Source organism: Neopelma chrysocephalum, unplaced genomic scaffold (genome assembly GCF_003984885.1).
Source record: "Neopelma chrysocephalum unplaced genomic scaffold, ASM398488v2 Primary Assembly neopelma1_44, whole genome shotgun sequence".
Classification (NCBI taxonomy): Eukaryota; Metazoa; Chordata; class Aves; order Passeriformes; family Pipridae; genus Neopelma; species Neopelma chrysocephalum.
The window spans coordinates 14,833,859-14,853,407 of NW_020897703.1; the positions used below are offsets into that span (position 1 = coordinate 14,833,859).

Consider the following 19,549-nt stretch of genomic DNA (forward strand, 5'->3'; position numbering starts at 1 on the left):
TAACAATGAGAAGATGCTTAGAAGTAATTTTTAAATTACATTCCACCAATATGGCACTGATTTAGCAAAAATCACTTGATATACAAAATGTTAAATGTTCAACATTTTTAATACTGTAAAGCAATCTACGTAGGGCAATAGGAAAACTTCTCATGTTGAAGTGCTGCTGCATGAGGGCACATGAGAGCTAGATGAGTGAAGATTTCCCATTTCAGTACAGTCACTGTTTTAGGCTATACACAGAGTAGACTCTGAGAAAAAGGATACTTCAGGCAACAAAAAAATACGATTTCACACAGAAGTTGATAATGCTTATTTAGCAGCAGCACTCAGCCTGTCTAGAGAATATTTTCAGATTCAAACTGGGATAAAGAGGGCTGAGAGGCCTGCAGTCTGTTAGGCACATCAAAGCATGACAAAAGTTAGCAAGATTCATTGTGACACCATTTTCAGATAAGGACAGGTAAAACAAGGAGGGCGGAAATAGGACAGTTGCTTTCTAAAAAAGTTACACAACGTACACTAGTTCAAATTCAAATTGCCACTCTGTCAAAAAAAAAGCTTGATCAAATTACTGTATTTACAAAGTACTAAATTATTCTCCTCTAATTATATATCAAGTTTTATTAAGGCAATCACAGGAGAGAAAAATTAAAACAATTTTGAATACTCCAAATAGCTTGTGAAATACTTTGAAAATATTTTTTAAATTCATAAAGGTCTCAATTTGCATATGTAATTTCTCATTCAAATAGTTGTTTATGCACTTTACCCAATAAATTAAGCACCTGCAAGGTAATACTCTGTATTCTAAACTATATAACATTCCTACAAAAAAAAAACAAACAACAAAACAACCCTACAAACCAAAGGATAAAACATCAGTATCACTCTTGATAACTACCTTTATATTTCTAGGAAATTCTGATACTCAGCCTCTACAATACATTGCCAGATCCTGTGCATTTTTGGAAAAAGGGTTGGAGGGGGTGGATGACTACCCAAGAAAAATTAAGTTTCCTCTATAATCAATTTATTATCCATGGAATGAAGCAAACAAACATATCAACCTACCTTGCAATTCACTTTTAATAAGGCAACTTTCCATCATGTACAACAGAACAGTGACCATAATATCCAGCAGTTGGCATTCTTCTGTTACTTGGCGTGCTAGTTCTTCATTGCTGAACAACTGAACACTGATATGCACAATTCTATTAGACATTGTGTCTGATTCATGGCTTTTCTTCAGTGTTTTCATAATAAAAGCATAATGCTGAACAAAAGTTTTTGTAAAAGCAATCTGTAAATTATAAAGAAATTTTGATGTTAACAAGTATTACATAAAAATTATAGCTTTGTTTCATTATGAAATATTCCTTCACAAAAGTACAGTCAACATTTCCTGAGAAACATCCTGACAAACCAAAACTGATGGTGTAAGTATTCCATGTACAGTTTCTAGAAACAGTCCACATGAAAAAACCTATTTATAGAGAGGGGTAACTCAAGCCCCTAATTTTATTACCTTTTCACAAAATCTAATCTTCTCATTCTATACTTCTCACACTAAAAAACCCCGCCAGAAATGTTCAAACAATGAATAGAAGGTCTCAGCACAACACCCAAAAGTAGTAATAGTTCTAATAATTAATTTATCCTAAATTTTTACATCCTACAACATGAACAAATATTCTAAAATGATACACTATGAACAATGAGTTTCGTAGTGCCTAATAAAGCTGCCTTGACTTATGACTTGTGCTCATCTACCTATGGTTTTCATTTACCTGTCAAGGGAGGTATTTCAACACTGAATTTCATTTCTGCTATCATAACATCCTATACTTTTTAATAAACTTTCAGTGCTTTCCCCTCAATAATTAAAATAATTAGCAAGTTTTGTTATTCTTCACACAACTGTTTGGGTTTTTTTAAACGAGATCATATTTAAATGTATCAATACATATACATACAATATGTATTGTATTATATTCTATGCATATAGTACAGTTTTGTGTCCTCCATTAGCCTCAGACTGCATTGTAAACCAACCTTTTGCAGGGCATGTACATGTGGGCATATCTGCCAGCTTTGAAATCAGTTCTCACTCAGTACTTTAGGTTCTGAATTAACCATCTGGACTTGCTTGGCTTAGTAAGAAGACAAGATGTGTAGTGATAAAAATTTTCAGATCAAAGTCTAAAAATCCCTTGCCTATTCCTTCTTCAGTATTAACCTTTCATAAGCATAGAATTAGAAATTTTAAAACCACACTTGGGCAGCTGTGTTTTCACCAAACCATACACAAATCACTACTTTATTTTACCTGTCTTAACTTCAGTGCTCTCATATTTTTATTATTAAAATACTACCATGTTTTTCACATATAGAAAATACTTCCAAAAATATGATGACATAATGCTGCTGTTGGGTCCAGAAACTGTTTTTTCCAGCAAATATCCTCAAAAATAATGAACTAGGGTGGGGATGGGGATGTCACTAGAGGAAACACTGCAAGACTACTTAAACTGCCTTCCTTTAGCTGGTCCACAGTGATGGAAACACGTATAATAACTGAAAGTATGTTCTACATACAGCCCCCAGTACAATGGTAACTGTTTTCAGTTAAAGACTTTTTGGAATAAGGTATTTGCAATGCTTCAACAAAGTTAATACACATCATTCTGGTATTCCAGATATTCCTGTCATATAATTTCCTTTAAATTAAAGCTTTAAACAATTTTAATCACTGGCAGTAACACTTATCATCAAGACATTCACGCTATTGATGTTAAGCCTCAGACACAAATGATGCACCAGATATTTTAAGAAGTTGGTATATTAATGCTGCTAGTAAAAAAAGTATACTTTTCCACATATTATTTTTTCACATTGAATTATGTTTAGATAGGATTTTTGGATTCTGAGATGTAGGAACTATGTATTACTTGTTTTACACAGCACTCTCAATTTAAGTTGACTGCAAAAACACTGTCCTTCTCTAAGGACAAATTTTGGATTTTTTATTTCTTTATTTTAAATCAGCATGCATCAAAATTTTTTGTGCCTCACTCGTATACAATAATGAACCTCTGAAGGTAACGTAAATTTGCTCTCAATACAGTATAATGGTAGACACTCTGTAATACACTTAAGTAAAGGAAAGACAGCAGCTTTTCTCCTACATTCACCTGGAAGTAAAATAAAAAAATACAACCCTTTCCAATTTTGAGAGGAAGAAACTAAACTCAATTCCATAAGTTAAAAAGTTGAAATACTGTGGTAAACTGCAGTCCATATGTAAGAACAGCCATAGTAATCAGTCCATTCACCTCAGAATCCTTTCTTTCAGTGGCCAAAGCTATATACACAACTAAGGGGGAATATAAATCAGAGCAAAAACGGAGATTTTGATGTAACACATCCTTCCAAATAGCTTCCAATCTTTTGCAGGAAGTGGCTTCCTAAGACAAACATGGTTTCTGTATATTTAATTACCTTCACTGACTTACTCTCTATGATCTTGTGCAGCTTCTAAATGTCTAGCCTATCGAAAAACACAGTTAATTTTTTCAACTGGCCTTTCCTCTTGGTTGCCACTCAACAATCCCAGAACTTTTAGGTGACTAACATCAACTCCATGTTTCAGTTAGAACTTACATCTCCCATGTTTATATTCTCAACCCTAAGAAGAAGATATTTCTGCCAGCTGAACACTTAAGGTTCCAAAAGAAAAACTGTTCTACAGAATTTGCAGAACAGTATATCCAGGGGTTATTGCTGTAATAGCTCCCTCAATGGTCTCTATGGGAGGTGCCCAACAAGGCACAGCATTTTTGGTAATTATGACTGTTGATTCATTATCTCTACCAGATGCTTTTGCATTTTTCTACTTCCAGTATTCCAGATTTCAGCAAGGCTCTGCCCTTGGATGATTTAAACTCTTCCATCAGCTTCCTGTTTACTGCCAACACATTCTTTGCCTTCTCCTTGATCACATGAAGGTCTATTTCTCTGGCCTTTTGCTTTTCCTCTTCTCCACACCATAACACCTTTAACTTCCTGGAAGCTTTGGTAAATTTCTCTTCTGCTTTCTTTTTCTTCACTTGTAAGTCTTCCAAGCTTCAAATGTCAGAGAGTGCTGGAAGGGATGCCTCAAGCACAAATCTGTAAGGCAAAGACCACACTTTTTGTTGTGCTGTCTCTCTCATATGCCAAAGCAGGGAGAGAGGAAAGAGCTACTTAACCCAGGGTTTTAGCCCACCCCTTTCAAAACCTCTTTTCAATACTGGGAATCCTAAAAGGCAAGTTTGTTTTCTTATTTCAAAATAAATCTCTGCAACTGAGATTGCTAGTGGCTCAGTGACTGCTGCCCAGGGCAATGGTGGATCAGTCAGCTCTAGTATGTTCATGCTGGAGGTCAGAGATTTCAACAATTTCAAAGCATGCACAGACAGCCAGCTCTGTGCTCTGTGTCTGGCTAGCTCCCTCAGTTTATCAGAAAACCAACCTAGGAGAATTCTGCTGATTTAATGCACTAAATCACCTCACAAAGAATCAGCTAAATTGCACAAGAGCAGACATAGAAAAAATTAGGAAGTACATGTGGTGTAGATGGGATGAGAGAAAGTAACAGAAAGCTAAGAGATCACTTGGAACAGTTTATATCCCTCCAGGTATTCCTGCTATTTGAGAATGCAATATGATTAATCAGCACACAAGACTTTTTTTTTCAAAAAGCTAAATGGGAGCCTATAACATAAAACATTCTTCTAATTCATCCCAAAATGCTATGTTCTCTTTATGTACATGTAAAAGGCAGAGCCATTACCTGTAAATTAGCCCCAGTCCTCACAGACATGTTTAAAATTCATGCAGCATTGACATAGTTTTGCAACAAAGCACAGGTTATCTTGGGAAAAAACAGAGTTACTGCCTCCCTAGTATTGCTGTGTGATGCATTTCCTGCTCCAAGTTCCCTTACTACTTAAAAATGCATTTGAGACAATCACAGCAATTAAAATAAAAACAGATCCTAAAAGACTTCAAATACTTGGGATTTGTGCTTCTAATAAAGTTTTTACATAGGAATTAGCTGTTTAATGAAACTAGTAACAAAAAAAACCCTGTAACACACAAAAATGTTTAAAATCTTTTAATCTGAGCATGCAGTATTGGTGGGTAGAAGATGGTCTATTTCCAGATAAAGGTGGTAGTCGGTAGAGATTAAACATATCACGGTCTCCATTCTGAGTGAAGACAGATGATGAACACAACAAAAAAAGTCATTGAAGACTGTGGCTTGTTGTCAAAGGAAGAAAGATCCCATGATCATTAAAAGCTGTTGTTATTACACGGTATAGCAAAAAGGGAAACACAGCCAACACTTACCAGATTCTTCCATGTGCTAGCAGCTGGTTGTTTTTACAGGCTGGAATTTCGCTGGCAATGGATCAGGAGAACTGGATGTCCATGTGGGTCTCCAAATTATCAAGAAGAATGCAAGCTTCATGGTAAGGGTTCATCAGTTAAGAAGTCCTAATCTCTCCTCATGTATTAGCTGAATCCAAGACCAAGACGATTCTATGCTCGTATCCCAAATCAAAACGGTGTCTTGACATGGACACAGTATTGCTGAAAGCCCATATCTTTTTCTTCCTTGCAAGTTATCTTCATATCCTTTGTTTTGATACAGCAAGGTTTTAAGGGGACAAAAATACAGGGCTGTTCCACTATAAACACACATTTTTGAAGAAATCTGCATGCCCAGACTTCAGGATTTCTTGATCTTTGTCTCCCAGCAGGGATTGAGAAGGTCCAAAATATTTGCATGGCTCAAGAGTATGACATGATCAGACCAAAATGTTAAGCCTTATTGCTATGTATACTAGGTCTTGGGAACATGTGGAGCAAACAACCAAACCTGGCTGCACACCAAGATTTAAAACAGGAAGATGACATCCAGTCTCCACAACTCCAGGCCAGGAGATACTTGGTATGGACAACTGCAAAACTCTGTAAGGAAGCACCTGGAAGGCTGCCAAAGTCACCTAGGGCATAGCTGCAGCAAGAACACTCACACTGTAATGGCCTGCATGGAGAAACCACTGCCTACTACAACACTTGAAACAGGAATGAAGTCACTGCAATTATTCACCAGCCATACCACACCACAGAATCATACACTGGTGATCCACATATTTTAAGTGATTAAACCCCATTTTGCAAAGTAAAATAAAACAAAACAAAATCCAACACGTGCAAATATGCAATTAACAGTCAAAAAGGAAAATAACAAAGCATGAGATCAAAATTAATTCTGCTGCTCCAGAATTATCTATCTTACTTTGTCCACATCACTCTTCAAATACTAAACACTTCAGACCTTCTAACAAAATTCTCAAAACAAGGTAAAAGATCTGCATTATTTTACTGCTTATTATTCAAATATAAACATACATGGTCTCATGCAAGGCATAATGCACACTGAGTATGTGAATAAGAAAACATATTTAGTTTTGAATGAAGTAAGGCAAGTACCTTATAATCTTGATCTGGTAGCATGTTGAGTAAGAAAGTCACCATCTTCTGTGGAAACTCATATTTTATTGTCCAAAATAATAATTCTTCTAGAAAACATTTATGCTTCAAAACATCCATGATAGATTGATCTGCATAAAAGGTTGGAGCAGGGTATGCATAATTAAAACAATGATAATGCAGTTTCACTCATAAAAATTCAGGAAAAAAATTTAAGAACATCTTAGTGCATTCTGTAAATTTTATTCTTTATAAACACTGGGAAAATGAACATGACCAACACTGCACAGTGTCAGATAAAAAGGATCTCCCAGAGAAGCCAATGAAAGTTTTCTCTACAGTTCTACCACAGAATCCAATCTTCATTGATTGTATTGAATCATATCACCTTACTGTAATAGCTGCACTGATTATAATGCATCACAGCAAACTGCACAATATCAACATGGCCACTTAATTGAGAGAAACAATGTAGACTACTGCCTAACTCAAGATAAAATAGCAAAACAACAAAATACATTTATGATTATGTGATGAGTTCTATTACCTAAGAAAACCTAAAGCCCTAAGCTTTAAAACTATAAGCTCTAAACAGGTTAAACAGAAGCAATAATATATCCATTGTTCTTATTTTCCAAAGCAATATATGTACTTACTGGCCAACCACAAAGTTGTTGGTTGGGTTTCTTTATATAAAAATTACCATAATTAAATAATCAGGTACTAACCCCTTTCTCATCTTTCCCCATTCAACTCCTGGCCATTCACTCTGCCCCCTTACTCATGCTGACAGTAGATCCCTGTGGGGGACCTACGTAGGAATCAAGCCTGGGCTCTTTTCATTGTCAGCTGTGTTTTCAAGCAGATCAGTTTCCTGATTGCAAAGCTGCAAACTGACCTTTGCTAGAATAAACTGTTTGTGAAATTACTGTTTGACAGGGCATAAATCACATTAAATCAGTTTTTAAAAATACTAAAATATAAAGACCATTTTTTCAAGAGGTTGATTATTTATTATTTAAAACCACAACAGGTATTATTCACTCCAGTAACATATGAGGACTAAAAAGAAAATAATAATAACACTCTTCTATATCTAGAAATCAACTACCCCTGAAGATACATAACCCCACACAGAAAATCCCATATTCCAATGGGAGCATATGAAGTGTCCCCACCAGCACACATCCAAAAACACTTAAGCTAAACATCATCTGGCCTTAAAGACTCACATCTTCACTGAAGTATGACAGCTTTAGAGACTGCACTGGATAGCTTTGTGCCTGTTCTAAGCAGCATAGGCATTTGTGCTTTTCCTAATCAGGAATTACCTCCATTTTCCATCATTATCAAAGGTCAGAGTTCCTCAGTCAAGTGACCAATTAGCCCAAATTTAAATGTTAGCGTTCTCCTCAAGACTCCAGCAAGCCACGAAAGGGCAAGAATATGTTTTATTCAATATATTCTACAAGCATTGATATAAAAACATAACCTCCACAGAGTCATGAAAAGTATTTTAATATTAAAATATTTTGTAAAGCATTACACATCACCTACTGCAACAAACACATGATGATCATTTACATTCTGTTCCTCTCTCTTGTTAAGAAATAGTGTATGTGATCTGACCACCCATGACAGTTTGGCAGCGATGCAGACTGATGTCCTGTGTCCACAGAACAGACAGCACAAGTTTAGGTACATGCCAAATGCTCCTGAGTGTGAACACCAGGCACGGAGACAAGTGACACAACACCTCATCTGTTACTCATGTGCAGCTTTCTCTGAAATGTTGAACAGTGAATATCAAATACTTTAAGTAGCAGTTTCAGGCAAGGACAGAAGAATACTATCAACTTACACCTGATATAGAATTTAAGTAGGCAGAATGCTCTTACCCAACTTGGAAAATTTGTCAAGAACACTGGGACTAATGTTCCCACTCCCGTGAAAAGTAGCACATGATTTTAAATTTCTTTAAACAAATAATAAAAAAAAATAGTGCCTATGGGTTTAAAATTGTCTTAAATGTCTGGTAGTTCAGATGGATGCAGGATGCAGGTTTTAAAAGAGAGTAAAATAAAAATTCTCTCAATACTCAGTCCCATACCTGTATCAGTGAATCTCAGCATAAAAACTGTATTTTCTTCAAAGAAACCTTTCATTCTTTCCTGGTGCCACAAAAGATCTCACAGAGTGTTTTAAATATCTCTCTGGAATAGGAGACTTAGCACTTCAAGACATCTCCAGTATATAAATAACCCTCTATGGAGACAATACACCACTGAAGACCTAGGACGGGACAGGGAGTCTGCTTATATGGAAAAGGTAAATCTGTTTTTATTCAATACTCAGTTTTCTAAAATTTTCTTTTCATACTCTTATTTTATACCCTATTGGACATAAAATATGAATACTGAAAACTTCAGAAAACTATTTGATATTTAATAAAAACAGATACTTACCCTTCCCCCATTGGCAGACTCCCTCCTCTGGGGCAGATATTAGGAGCTATCAACATCAAGAGCACAGTCCATGTTGGGATGCCTCAGAGGGGGAAGACTACAGTCCTGGGGGGAAATTAAATGTTCAATTCAAGTATCACTTTTCCTGAAATGCCACTGCTGATACTGGTATCCTGATCAGGCAGCTTCTAAACCTGAACTTCCTCCCTGCCTATTTCCCATAATTATTTATTATGCACCAGAACAACAATCTTTTTTCTTGTGTTACCTGACTAACTCATCTTTCAGACAAGCTAACAGCCTCTAAAATTTAAGTAAGAGAACTTTCCTTGGATGTCTCTACATTTCCTGCATTTCTCCAAAACTACCACCTCTTCCACATCATTATTCTCTACCACAGTCTTTCACATACCATTTTTAAGATTATCTCTTAACAACATCGTTGCCAAAACATTTAGTTCTATGCTTTTCCAGCTTCCTAATCTCTTTTTCCTTCAACCTGAAAACACTAGAAACAACCAATCTTACTTTCCCATACTCCTCACAACATCTTCATACCATTCTAATAATTCATGAACCTTTGTATTTCAAACTCAAGCTCCAAACATTCACTCCAGAGATCTTCCAGAAATTTTATTCCAACTTTCACCAGTTTTTTCACTCAAATGTTCTTTTCTCAAGGCTTGCAATTCTTTGTGCTTCCTACGTCCATCTCCTCATACTCATATTAAAAAACAAACAAACAAACAAAAGCCCTCTTTACCTAATAACAGTATTTCAATATTATTATTTAAACAGTTTTTAACATAAAAACGTGTCAAGAACAGGATAGGACTACCTTGTCTCTAGCCTATAGTCATTCTTGAATTAAAACTTGCACTGACCTCCATGTGAGTGCTACTCATGTCGGACTAGAAATTGCAGAGAGGACTAATTTCAAAACAATGAAGTTAAGGGAGACTCTGTTCAAGTATCTTATCTTAAACATTACTAGAACAACACAGAAAGACCAATCAGAACCAGAGATGAGCATTCTTGCCTGGCTGAGAACACAATCATACTGTACAATGGCACAATCAAAAAAAATGGTAAGAACAAATACATCAAACACTTCCTTGTAAAGCTGTATTGCAGCCTTGATAGCCACACAGTGAAAATTGGACGAATTTTTGGAGGTCACCTTACAACACAGAGGTGACAAAATGTCAGAGTCCCAGACAGTGGTACTCACACAAGGGAAATCAAAATTGCAAATTACCACATTTTCACTTGCTATTCTTTTTTGGACTTTCCTATGTTTAATACATGTGACATGCAGCACTATAGTTCATGGGAAGTGAATGAGTATCCCTAGATAATTTTTAAGACAGACATAAAGAAAATATGATAAACTGAGATGAGTACTTTATAAATACCTTTGGTGGTGCTGCTTAGTTTCACCCTCTTGCGCTTTCCCACACCTTGGCTACCATCCTGGTCCTCCTGGGGTAGGGGAAGAGTTTAAAAAATTCATAATCTTATACTTAGAATCTTATTGCCAAGAGATGGTATGCTCTCAAAATTCTGGTTTAACTATCAAGCTAAAACAAAGAAGCCCTGAATACACTATCTTACTAGAAAAATACTTTTACTGTTTACAGAACCATGGACTGTGTGCAACTCTTTAGAAAAAAACATTAAATTTTTTATTTGCCTTTTTCCCCCCTATAGGCAACATTATCATCTGCAAGGTCAGACATATTCATGTCTTTCATTAATTTTGTAAGGTTACTTGCTTTGATTTCTGAAACTGATTGCTACAAAAATGTTTAACACTACAAAGTTTCTAACTGTTGCACATCCAAGGTTTTCCCTTATCCACCTGTAGCGTTTGTGGTTTTTTGTTTCCTAAAAAAAAATCACCCAACATATTGCATATCTACGTTGACAATACAATTAACTAGACATTTTCTAATCAATGTAAATTTTTGATGCAAGAATAAAGTACTTTTGACACCTTTAGGAGGCCAATTCTAATTGCTTTCTCCCTACAGAATAATGGAAACACTTTACATAAGCACTTGTCATCTGAAGCTTCCAAGGCTTCAAACAAAATAGCAAAAGTTCAAAAATATAATGCAAGTTAAAAACATCTCCACCATCACTTCACAAAATCTAACACTAGGTGTTAAAAAAGCATGTAACATTACAGAACTACACTAAATGCTGCATGGATCTTTACTAACAATGGTAGTCCTAATGAAACAGTGGAAGTAAAGTTCCTTATTGGAGCTAATGAGACATAATTAATACAGATATCTACTGTTCAAAGTAAGTAATCAATATCCTTCTCCAAGGATATGGCAAATGCCAAGTTTTATATCCAAACTTCACCTAAATGATAGAGAACTCAAACCTGAAAAAGTTACTATCCTTTCTTGGGGAGAAAGATTATTCATATTTTATGTCTAAGGACTGACCAAAAGTATGGGGTGAATAAAAGGTCTGAATTTTCCTATCCTTTCATTATCTCCATCTTAAAATTCCTTTTAAGACGGACACACATTTGAACACTTAGACCACAAGACTGTGGTCCTTGTGAACACAGGTTACTTTGGTACTTCAATCGGAAATGAGTCAGTCAGTTCTCTGGATGCTGCCACTGCCCACTCCCCCATCAGAGGGGCCAAGTACTCTCAAGAAAAAAAATCAGACTTGCTAGGATGTTACTATGCACTGCAGGACTCTGCAATTTAAACTGTAAATTTTTTTTCCCACCCTGAAAAAAGCATCAGCGAAAAAAGTTAATTTTTTATTTTATAATCTTAATTGTGTTCTGCTTTACAAATATGAATTGCTGAAAAGAAAGTCCAGTCCTTTCATCCAAAAGTCAAAACAGACTGTGCAGGTGTAAGGCTGAAAGGCTTATTAGAAAAATGATGTTACTAGAGAAATGAGGAAAAAGGGGTCTTGCTTTATGACTTCTCTTCCTCTTCTCTGTTACTCCCATGTGAGCTAAAAAGGTTTTTTTAATGCCTTATTGTACTTCTTAGAGCAGAATAAAACTATGTTATAATCAAGAAACGTGGCAAGAGTACACTTTTAACTGGATTTTCTTCCTCTGGTATTTAAGAGGAATCTCGAAAGGTAAATAATGTTCTTACCAAGGCCTTATGGTAGCATTGTTTCACAGACGGAACGCTAGATTAGAAAATTTATAGGGACTACAAATTAGAGCAGCACTTCTGCAGGGAACTAAACACCTTGAAAAGTTTTGCATAGCTCAGTATTTAGTTTCACTTCTACAACAGTAGACAGTTCTAAGATAAAAATTAATCTGAAGGACAGCTGTTATTTCTCATGTTTTCCTTTGTGCAAAAGGAGAAAAAAGGCCCTGTCTAAACCTGTCCTCCTATTCAAGATGTTATGTTCCAAGGAATCAAATAAAATGCAGTCCATGAATGCTTTTACCACATTGAGGAATAAATGTTCTTATATTAGATATCTCTTTACGTTATTTAAAGTTCGTTATGTTACCCTACCAAAATGGCTGCTAAGGCTTACTTTCTTCATTAAATTACACTTATTTATTACAGCTCAACCTAAAATGAGATTTTCTCCTTTCTACTCCCACTCAATGTGTTTGGTAAGTAAGGTCAAGTCTACACTTGGGAATTAATCTACAGTGAAATTCTCACTGCTGCTATCTCCAGTTAAGCTGGATTCTCAAGTGCCAAAAACTGCTAACACCATTCACAGCATTACATGCTCTAAGTTTGCTTTAATCAAGCCCAATTTACTTGATAGTGACTTTTCAAATATCTACACAGGTTTCTTCTACATTGCACACATAAATTAAACTGAAACAGTGTTAGCAAAAATAAGGATTGGTCCTTTGTAAATCAAAGGCATGAGATCTATTCCTTTATATCTCCATTTTTCCTAATTATTAAAATGGGGATAATATATATGGCAGATAGAAGAGTTAAGGCTTGTGGGATTTGGCTGCAAGCATTCTCTCCATTTAATATTCTGTTGCAGTTCATTATAGTCTTTAAAAACAGTCTCACCTCATCTGAAGAATCTCCTTGTCCTGATGCTGCTGTAGCACCTGCTAAACCTTTTGAAATAAAAAATTCAGAGATTCTTTTCATAAATCTTATACTGAAAAGACAGTATTTTACAATATTTCATGAGCCAGCATGAAATAAAAAACTACATTAATCTTTTTTTAAAAGATACATAGCAGTGAACTGAGAAGTTGGAGTAAGATTTCCAAGCAATACAAAATTAGGGATCTGCAAGTACATTCCATTGCAGAACTTCAATGTACCGTGTTAACGGAGACACGTTCTTTCAGAAATTGGAAAAAAAAACAGCCTTCAGTGATCAAAAAAAAAAAAAAAAAATCCACAGCACCTTTATAAGAATAGGTGGTTTAACTTAGTTGCAATGACAAAATTCCACTATGAGCAATTTCATCTTGCCTACTCAAATTCCACTAATGCTATGGCTGGAAAAATGGTGCTTAGTGTATTAGCAACAAAAAGTTAACATGTTTAGCTTTGTTGATAGAAATAAAATGAGTCCTGTAATTTGATAGTGCAAATAACAGGTGATTCCTTAAGTTTCATTAAGATTTGGTGTTTTTAAAAATAAACCTAAAGAAGAGTTTATATTAAAACCATCAATAAGCAAGTCTTCTCTTAAAATATATCTCTACACAAACCTTGAACAGCTAATGTACTAGTTCCAGCTCCTTGTTCCTGCATACCACATGCAATTTTATCCTCGGGAAATGCCAGTCCAGAGCCTTTCAAAGCAATGAGATACTTTTCGTGACTTTTCTTTGTGCATGCATTCTCTCCAATACCTTGAATACACACATAAAACAGTATTAAAGCACATCAGCAGATACTTGGTTCATATACTTCATATTCTATATAAGCAATCTAAAAAATGGCCCACAATGTTTTAATAAGCGGTACAATTATGCAACATAGAAGCTAAAAAGTTTTTCCAACTGATGAAAGCCAGAAGGTGAGTAACTCTTAGTTTTTCCCCTCCAAAACATCGTTGTCTTCTAAACTATGTACTCCATTTGTATTTTACCAGCACTCCCACCATTAACAGTACAGAAAAAAAAGCATGCCTTTTGATATTTCAAAACAGTTGGTTTTCAACAGAAAGGAGAGGGACCAATAGAAAGAAAAAAAACCCCAACAAAATAATGCAGTAATGGTAATAGAGCATGTATGATTTCTAATATTGGAAATTTTTCTTCAAAGTTCAAGTTTTGACAGCTGCAATTAATGGAGGCTATTCGTAAAGATGTAATTTCAACTGTTTGATGAAGCAAAGTTACACTGCATACTCAGGAGATAAAATTTTCCACAAAGCAATGGACTACAAAAACCGAACACATTTGTTATATAAGGAAAAAACAAACTTTGAAGAAGCAAATTCTATCAACTGTTTAAGGGAAAAGAAGATGAAAAAGACAAGAGCATCTTTGTAGCTGTGCACCTTTTGCTTTCTAAGTCAGAAGGGCAGGTTTTGCTTTAAAATCCCTTCCTTTGCTTTCCCCACCCAGAAACTGTACCTACTGAGACACGCATATTCTCCATTCCAAGAGTCCAGATAAGAATGCCTTACTTTCCCCTCCCTTTCCACCTTCCTATATCAAGAAACCCATCACATATAGGAAAAGAAAAGTCATTAAATTAGTCCCATTCAAATATTATTCGACAGGAGAGAATAAGAGGAAGGAAAGAATAAAGAACTACACCTGAGGCAGCTTTACTAAGTATTTCTCCTTTCACATAAAGATTTGGAGATTGCCTGTTCATCAACTTGCTGCTGCCCAAGCCAGTTATGGCAACTTAAAACTAGAGTAATTATTATTTGTTCCATATCTACGCAAAGGACTCTTAAAAGACACTTTCAAATCACAAGAAAATAACATGGAGTTAATTTATACTAGGTGGTTTGGGGTCTGCAGTGAATGCCCAATTTTCAGATTCATTGTGATTTGGTACAGGATGGAATAAATAACGAAGAGGGGGGTGATGTTTAAAAAAAAAAAAGAAGCTGGAAAGGGCTTTGCACAGAAGTGCAGGACAGACAATGGCCTTTTGCCATTCAGGTCTCCTCCAGTAGCCTCTGTGAGAGCAGATCCCAAAATAAGTTAGACATATTCCACTGTGAATAACCTTGGTACGCCTAATTTGGACGTACTAAGAGACCATGTTCACTTCACTTTGAAGAGAATGGATTTCTTATAAAAACTTTTTTGTAAGGATATTTCTTTATACAGTTATTTGGGACACAGAAGATCAGAGGTTTGCTCTTACAGGTCTTAATAACAAATGTTCTTAGTCTCTCCTGAAGCCCACCCTCCTATCAACAACAAAATATCCTTAAAAATATGTTTTTCTGTGTCTTGAGAAGTCAAATAAAAACATGCAGAAACTGAAATGATAAACAAAATTTATACCCTCAATTCTTCATAGTTTGAAAATTTAATTATTAGAAATAACACAAACATACCAGAGCTAAGATCTTTGTAGAACTGTTGGCTAGTCAAAACCTGGGTAAGAACCGATCTCATTGCTCCTCCCATTTTGGTCAAGTCTTCTAGAAAGGAAACATGAGGCTCCAAAACCTGGAGGATTTTATGAAGGTCCTTCTCTGACGGCAGATCAAGAGCTGAAAACCACATAACAAGAACTTTTGGTGTAGATGCAATGTAATTTGGCCAAGAGCTTCACATGCAGAACAGTTACGACCACCACAAATGGAAATAATTTATATGTTTATAATGCTCTAGAATTCACACAAGTTTCAAATTATACCTGATTTCATTTTCTGAAAGAGCTCAACACAATGCTAGGTAAACCCTAACACATATTTAAGTTCTCCAGAAGACAATAAAACCAAATTGCATAGCCAGGCAGTAATTTTGTTAGGAAGAGAAGTACAAAATACAATGACATAAACTACAGATACCATTTATGTACTATGTCTTCACAGACTGCAAAGCAACAGATAACAGCATGGTAAGATATGCTAGATACATGCAAATTTAAAACATACCAGGCTCATTATATCCCTCTCTTAAGTGCTGAATAAGACTAAAGATGAACTGCGGAAGAACTAATTCTGACATCATCAACAAGTCTTTTGGGACACATGGAACATTTGAATTTGATTTAATCCGGTGTCTCTTACAAAACCTATGAAACAGATGAGAAAAATGTTAGCCAAGCACAGCTCAGCAGTGTTAACATATACTAAGAACACCATTACTTTTTCCATTTTTTAGAGCATATATGCTTTTACATTAGAGGTGGTGTGAAAATGGTATTCTGAAATTCCAACTACTATGTTCAAACCCATTTTGATTCTGAGGCCAGTGAATTATAAAGGTGCCAGTTTTTTCTCCTCTTCTCAAAGTTCACATATCTAACATCCCAGTTTCTTCCTATATGTCTTAGAAGCATCTTTATTGAACAGTTAAAAACAACACTGAATTTCTCTCCTTTCTGTGTAATAGTTAGGGACTGAACCAATTATTCAAGTCCTCATTCAGATAATGACTTTTTTTAATGTCTTTTGACATTAATAAAAACAACTTCCAAAGGCATAAGACTTTGCAGGGTTGATAACTAAGATTTGCTTATCAAAGGGTGATGGAAACACCCTGCAAAAACTGTGTAAAGTGTTTCATTTATAAAGAAAATATTTACTGTCTGGAGAATTCCTGCATGGTAGTAGCTGAGGTTTGGCTAATGCATAATGACATGATGTTGAGCCAAACTCCATTAGAGCAGACAGAATGATTTCCCACTGACTTAACATGAGCCTAACTCAAGAGAGACTTAATACTTCTCAGCTCCCAGTCTATTTTTAGAAAGGACATTTACCAGCATCAAAGACTTATTTACCCATGTCAAAAAAGACGCTAACAAAGAATAGTGTAAAAATACATCATCCAAGACTAAACTTTACTGAAAAGATTCACTAGATTTTACCACTAATTTTTCAACACAAAAATTCAGAAATGAATACAGTTTTGTTTGAATATGAAAACTGTTTCATGTCTTCACTGTATTTGCTATGCCACATTTTCCAGCCTGCTACTTCCTACAACATAAACCCTTCTTCTTTGAGGACCACTGAAGAATCACCTTCAAGAGAAGCCACAAAGCAGGGATCTGAATTTAGGATGCAAGCAAATAAGACAAAAAAAAAAAAGGAGGATACAAGTTCTGCAATTAAGATGGCAATTCACAAGAACGGCTAGCAAATTCCCAAAACTAAAGATTAAGAGCTTCTCCTTTGCTCTTTCACATTAGAAACTACACTTTTATTAAGAAAAGGTACAGAAGGACAGTACTAGCCAGTTGCTTTGCAGTTATATATATGTTCCTGGGGGGCAAAGGGCCTGACAGAGCTCAGTGATGACTGAAAACTTTCTGTTAATTAATGCCCAAATGGATGGTGTTCACTTTTGTCTTCCACTTTTCAAATTACATTCACATAAGTTAGGAAAAAGTATTTACTTTTTCACTTTGGTCATTCATTTTTGTCTCATCAACATCCAGAACTCCGAACTGCTATAAATTGCTAACATGGCTTGATCTATGCTGCAATATGGTACTTCGTATGTTAAAAGTTATTGGTTTCCCTTTCACCACCCTCCTTATAAGCAGAGATCAAAAGTAAATAACGACTTAGAAGACATACAGGAAGGAATTACTATGCAGTGTGTTCTAAAATTTTTTACAGCCCACCATCCTCCCATATATTTTTCTGTCAAAAGATGTTTTCACTGGTTACAACTGCAAGCTAAGGGAGCCACTGTAACAAAACACACAAGTAAAGTCATTTTGAACCCCAACTTCTGCTAAGCACAAGGCTTCCTTCCACAGAAAACAAGCAGCTCTGCTCTCCATGAAGTCGATGCAAACATGCCAGCTCTGAATCAGTCCATGAATTATCTCATATATGTTACATATCCTGAAAGTTATGACTATGTCTTCTCTCGAGATTCCCAAGAAAGCACTATTGAATTATAAAGTGTGCTATTATTGCTATATTAATACAGATTCTGTAAAAATCAAGAAAGAACCCAAATTCAATTCGCTGTAAGGAAAGGTTCTTTCACTGTCACATGCACAAACTACAGCAGGTCCAAACAGGGAACAATTTCTAGATAAACAGGCTCTAAACCTTAAAGTAGGGATACAAATATAATTTTACTGGAAGAACCATATTCTGTTTTTATGGTTCAAAGGCTGCAGTAATAAAGTACTCAAAGTTCTATTGCCCTTACAGAGTGTTATTAACCAAAATGCCAGATAATGACTGGAAAGTCTTCAGAGTAAGGACAACAGGTGTTTTAGCCAAAAAAGAGACAGAACCTCAAGCTGTGTACAGGAAGAAACAAGTTGAGACTTCTTATACAGGTCAAAAGAGACCTGTGACAAACTTCTCAATGGGTTACATGATCACTGGACAAAGCTCTTCCATAATCAGTTCCTTATACTTTTAAAAGAGCTCCCTGACACAACATCAGTTAAAGAATTGTACATTGACATAAATGTACATTTCAAAACGCTTCGAGACTATCAAAATAGGACTTTAATAGGCAACAAAAAGGAACATTTCCCAAATCTCTCCTGGTACCATCAAGCCTCAGAAATCCACAACCTGGAGCAGGTAGAAATGTAATGAAAAGTGGATATTATCTAGATAAGAAATACATATTCTCTGAAGAAGTTCAAAAATAAAAACAACGGAGAGAAAGACTGACTAGGTAACTGACAGATCACCTTAATCTAAGCTTTTTGACTTGATTTCAACATTGTAAAATACTTCTTCCAACAAGTCTGTCACTTTTATTTACTCTTTTAGTAGTTCATGTTTCTTGTGTTAATACTCCTCCTTGTAAATATTTTTACTATTAAACTACAACGAGGTTTAAGAATAGGAGTATCTCAGTGAGAATCCAAATTCATTAGCCAGAGATATTCAAGCCCTATCTCACTGAAGATTTAACATGGAAGTACTAAATTATTGGTCCACATGAAGACAAAAATCACAATCTTTTTCCATTATTCTCTTCTCAGATTCAAAAGTATATTCTGGGTTTGGTTTTCTATGCATTGTCCTACCCTAGAAATCATTTTTTCACAAAAAGATAAGGCTTATTTTAGCAAAAGGAAAGAATAAACAGTAACTTACAATTAAATAAAAACTGAGCTTTAACAAAGAATGTTGTCCACGTGACTTCAAATATAATTCTGAAATTTCTTATGCTGCATTAATCTTATTTGTAAAATGTAGAATATAATTTATTATTAACATAAGCAGCATTAATATTTTCTGAATAACCTTCATGTCAGACTTTCTAGATTCATATATGTTCTTTCCTACTACTTCCATCTTTAATAATTCTACTGTAAATTTCTAAAATGTATTTTAGAAGTGTCTTGAGGTAAAATAACTCCTTCCCTTTAGGCTACAGTTGCACAACCTAGTCGAACTAGGTCAGTCCT

The 19,549-nt window shown here is 35.4% G+C and overlaps 1 protein-coding gene across 8 annotated transcripts in view; it reads right to left on the reverse strand.

Annotated features, from left to right (window-relative positions):
* Positions 1-19,549, reverse strand: part of UBR3 (ubiquitin protein ligase E3 component n-recognin 3) — a 106,314-nt gene that overhangs the window by 76,374 nt on the left and 10,391 nt on the right. For 5 of the 8 annotated variants that reach the window (XM_027678598.1, XM_027678596.1, XM_027678595.1 and 2 more), the window contains exons 2-8: positions 16,083-16,222; positions 15,537-15,695; positions 13,717-13,860; positions 13,058-13,107; positions 10,424-10,490; positions 6,544-6,674; positions 1,075-1,303 (exon numbers count right to left, since the gene is read on the reverse strand). In XM_027678598.1, coding sequence (XP_027534399.1) covers positions 1,075-1,303; positions 6,544-6,674; positions 10,424-10,490; positions 13,058-13,107; positions 13,717-13,860; positions 15,537-15,695; positions 16,083-16,222 — 920 coding nt within the window. Of the gene's footprint in view, positions 1-1,074; positions 1,304-3,663; positions 4,171-5,394; positions 5,935-6,543; positions 6,675-9,008; positions 9,100-10,423; positions 10,491-13,057; positions 13,108-13,716; positions 13,861-15,536; positions 15,696-16,082; positions 16,223-19,549 lie in introns of those variants that run through there. The other 3 variants (XM_027678599.1, XM_027678601.1, XM_027678602.1) reach the window with 3 other exon arrangements.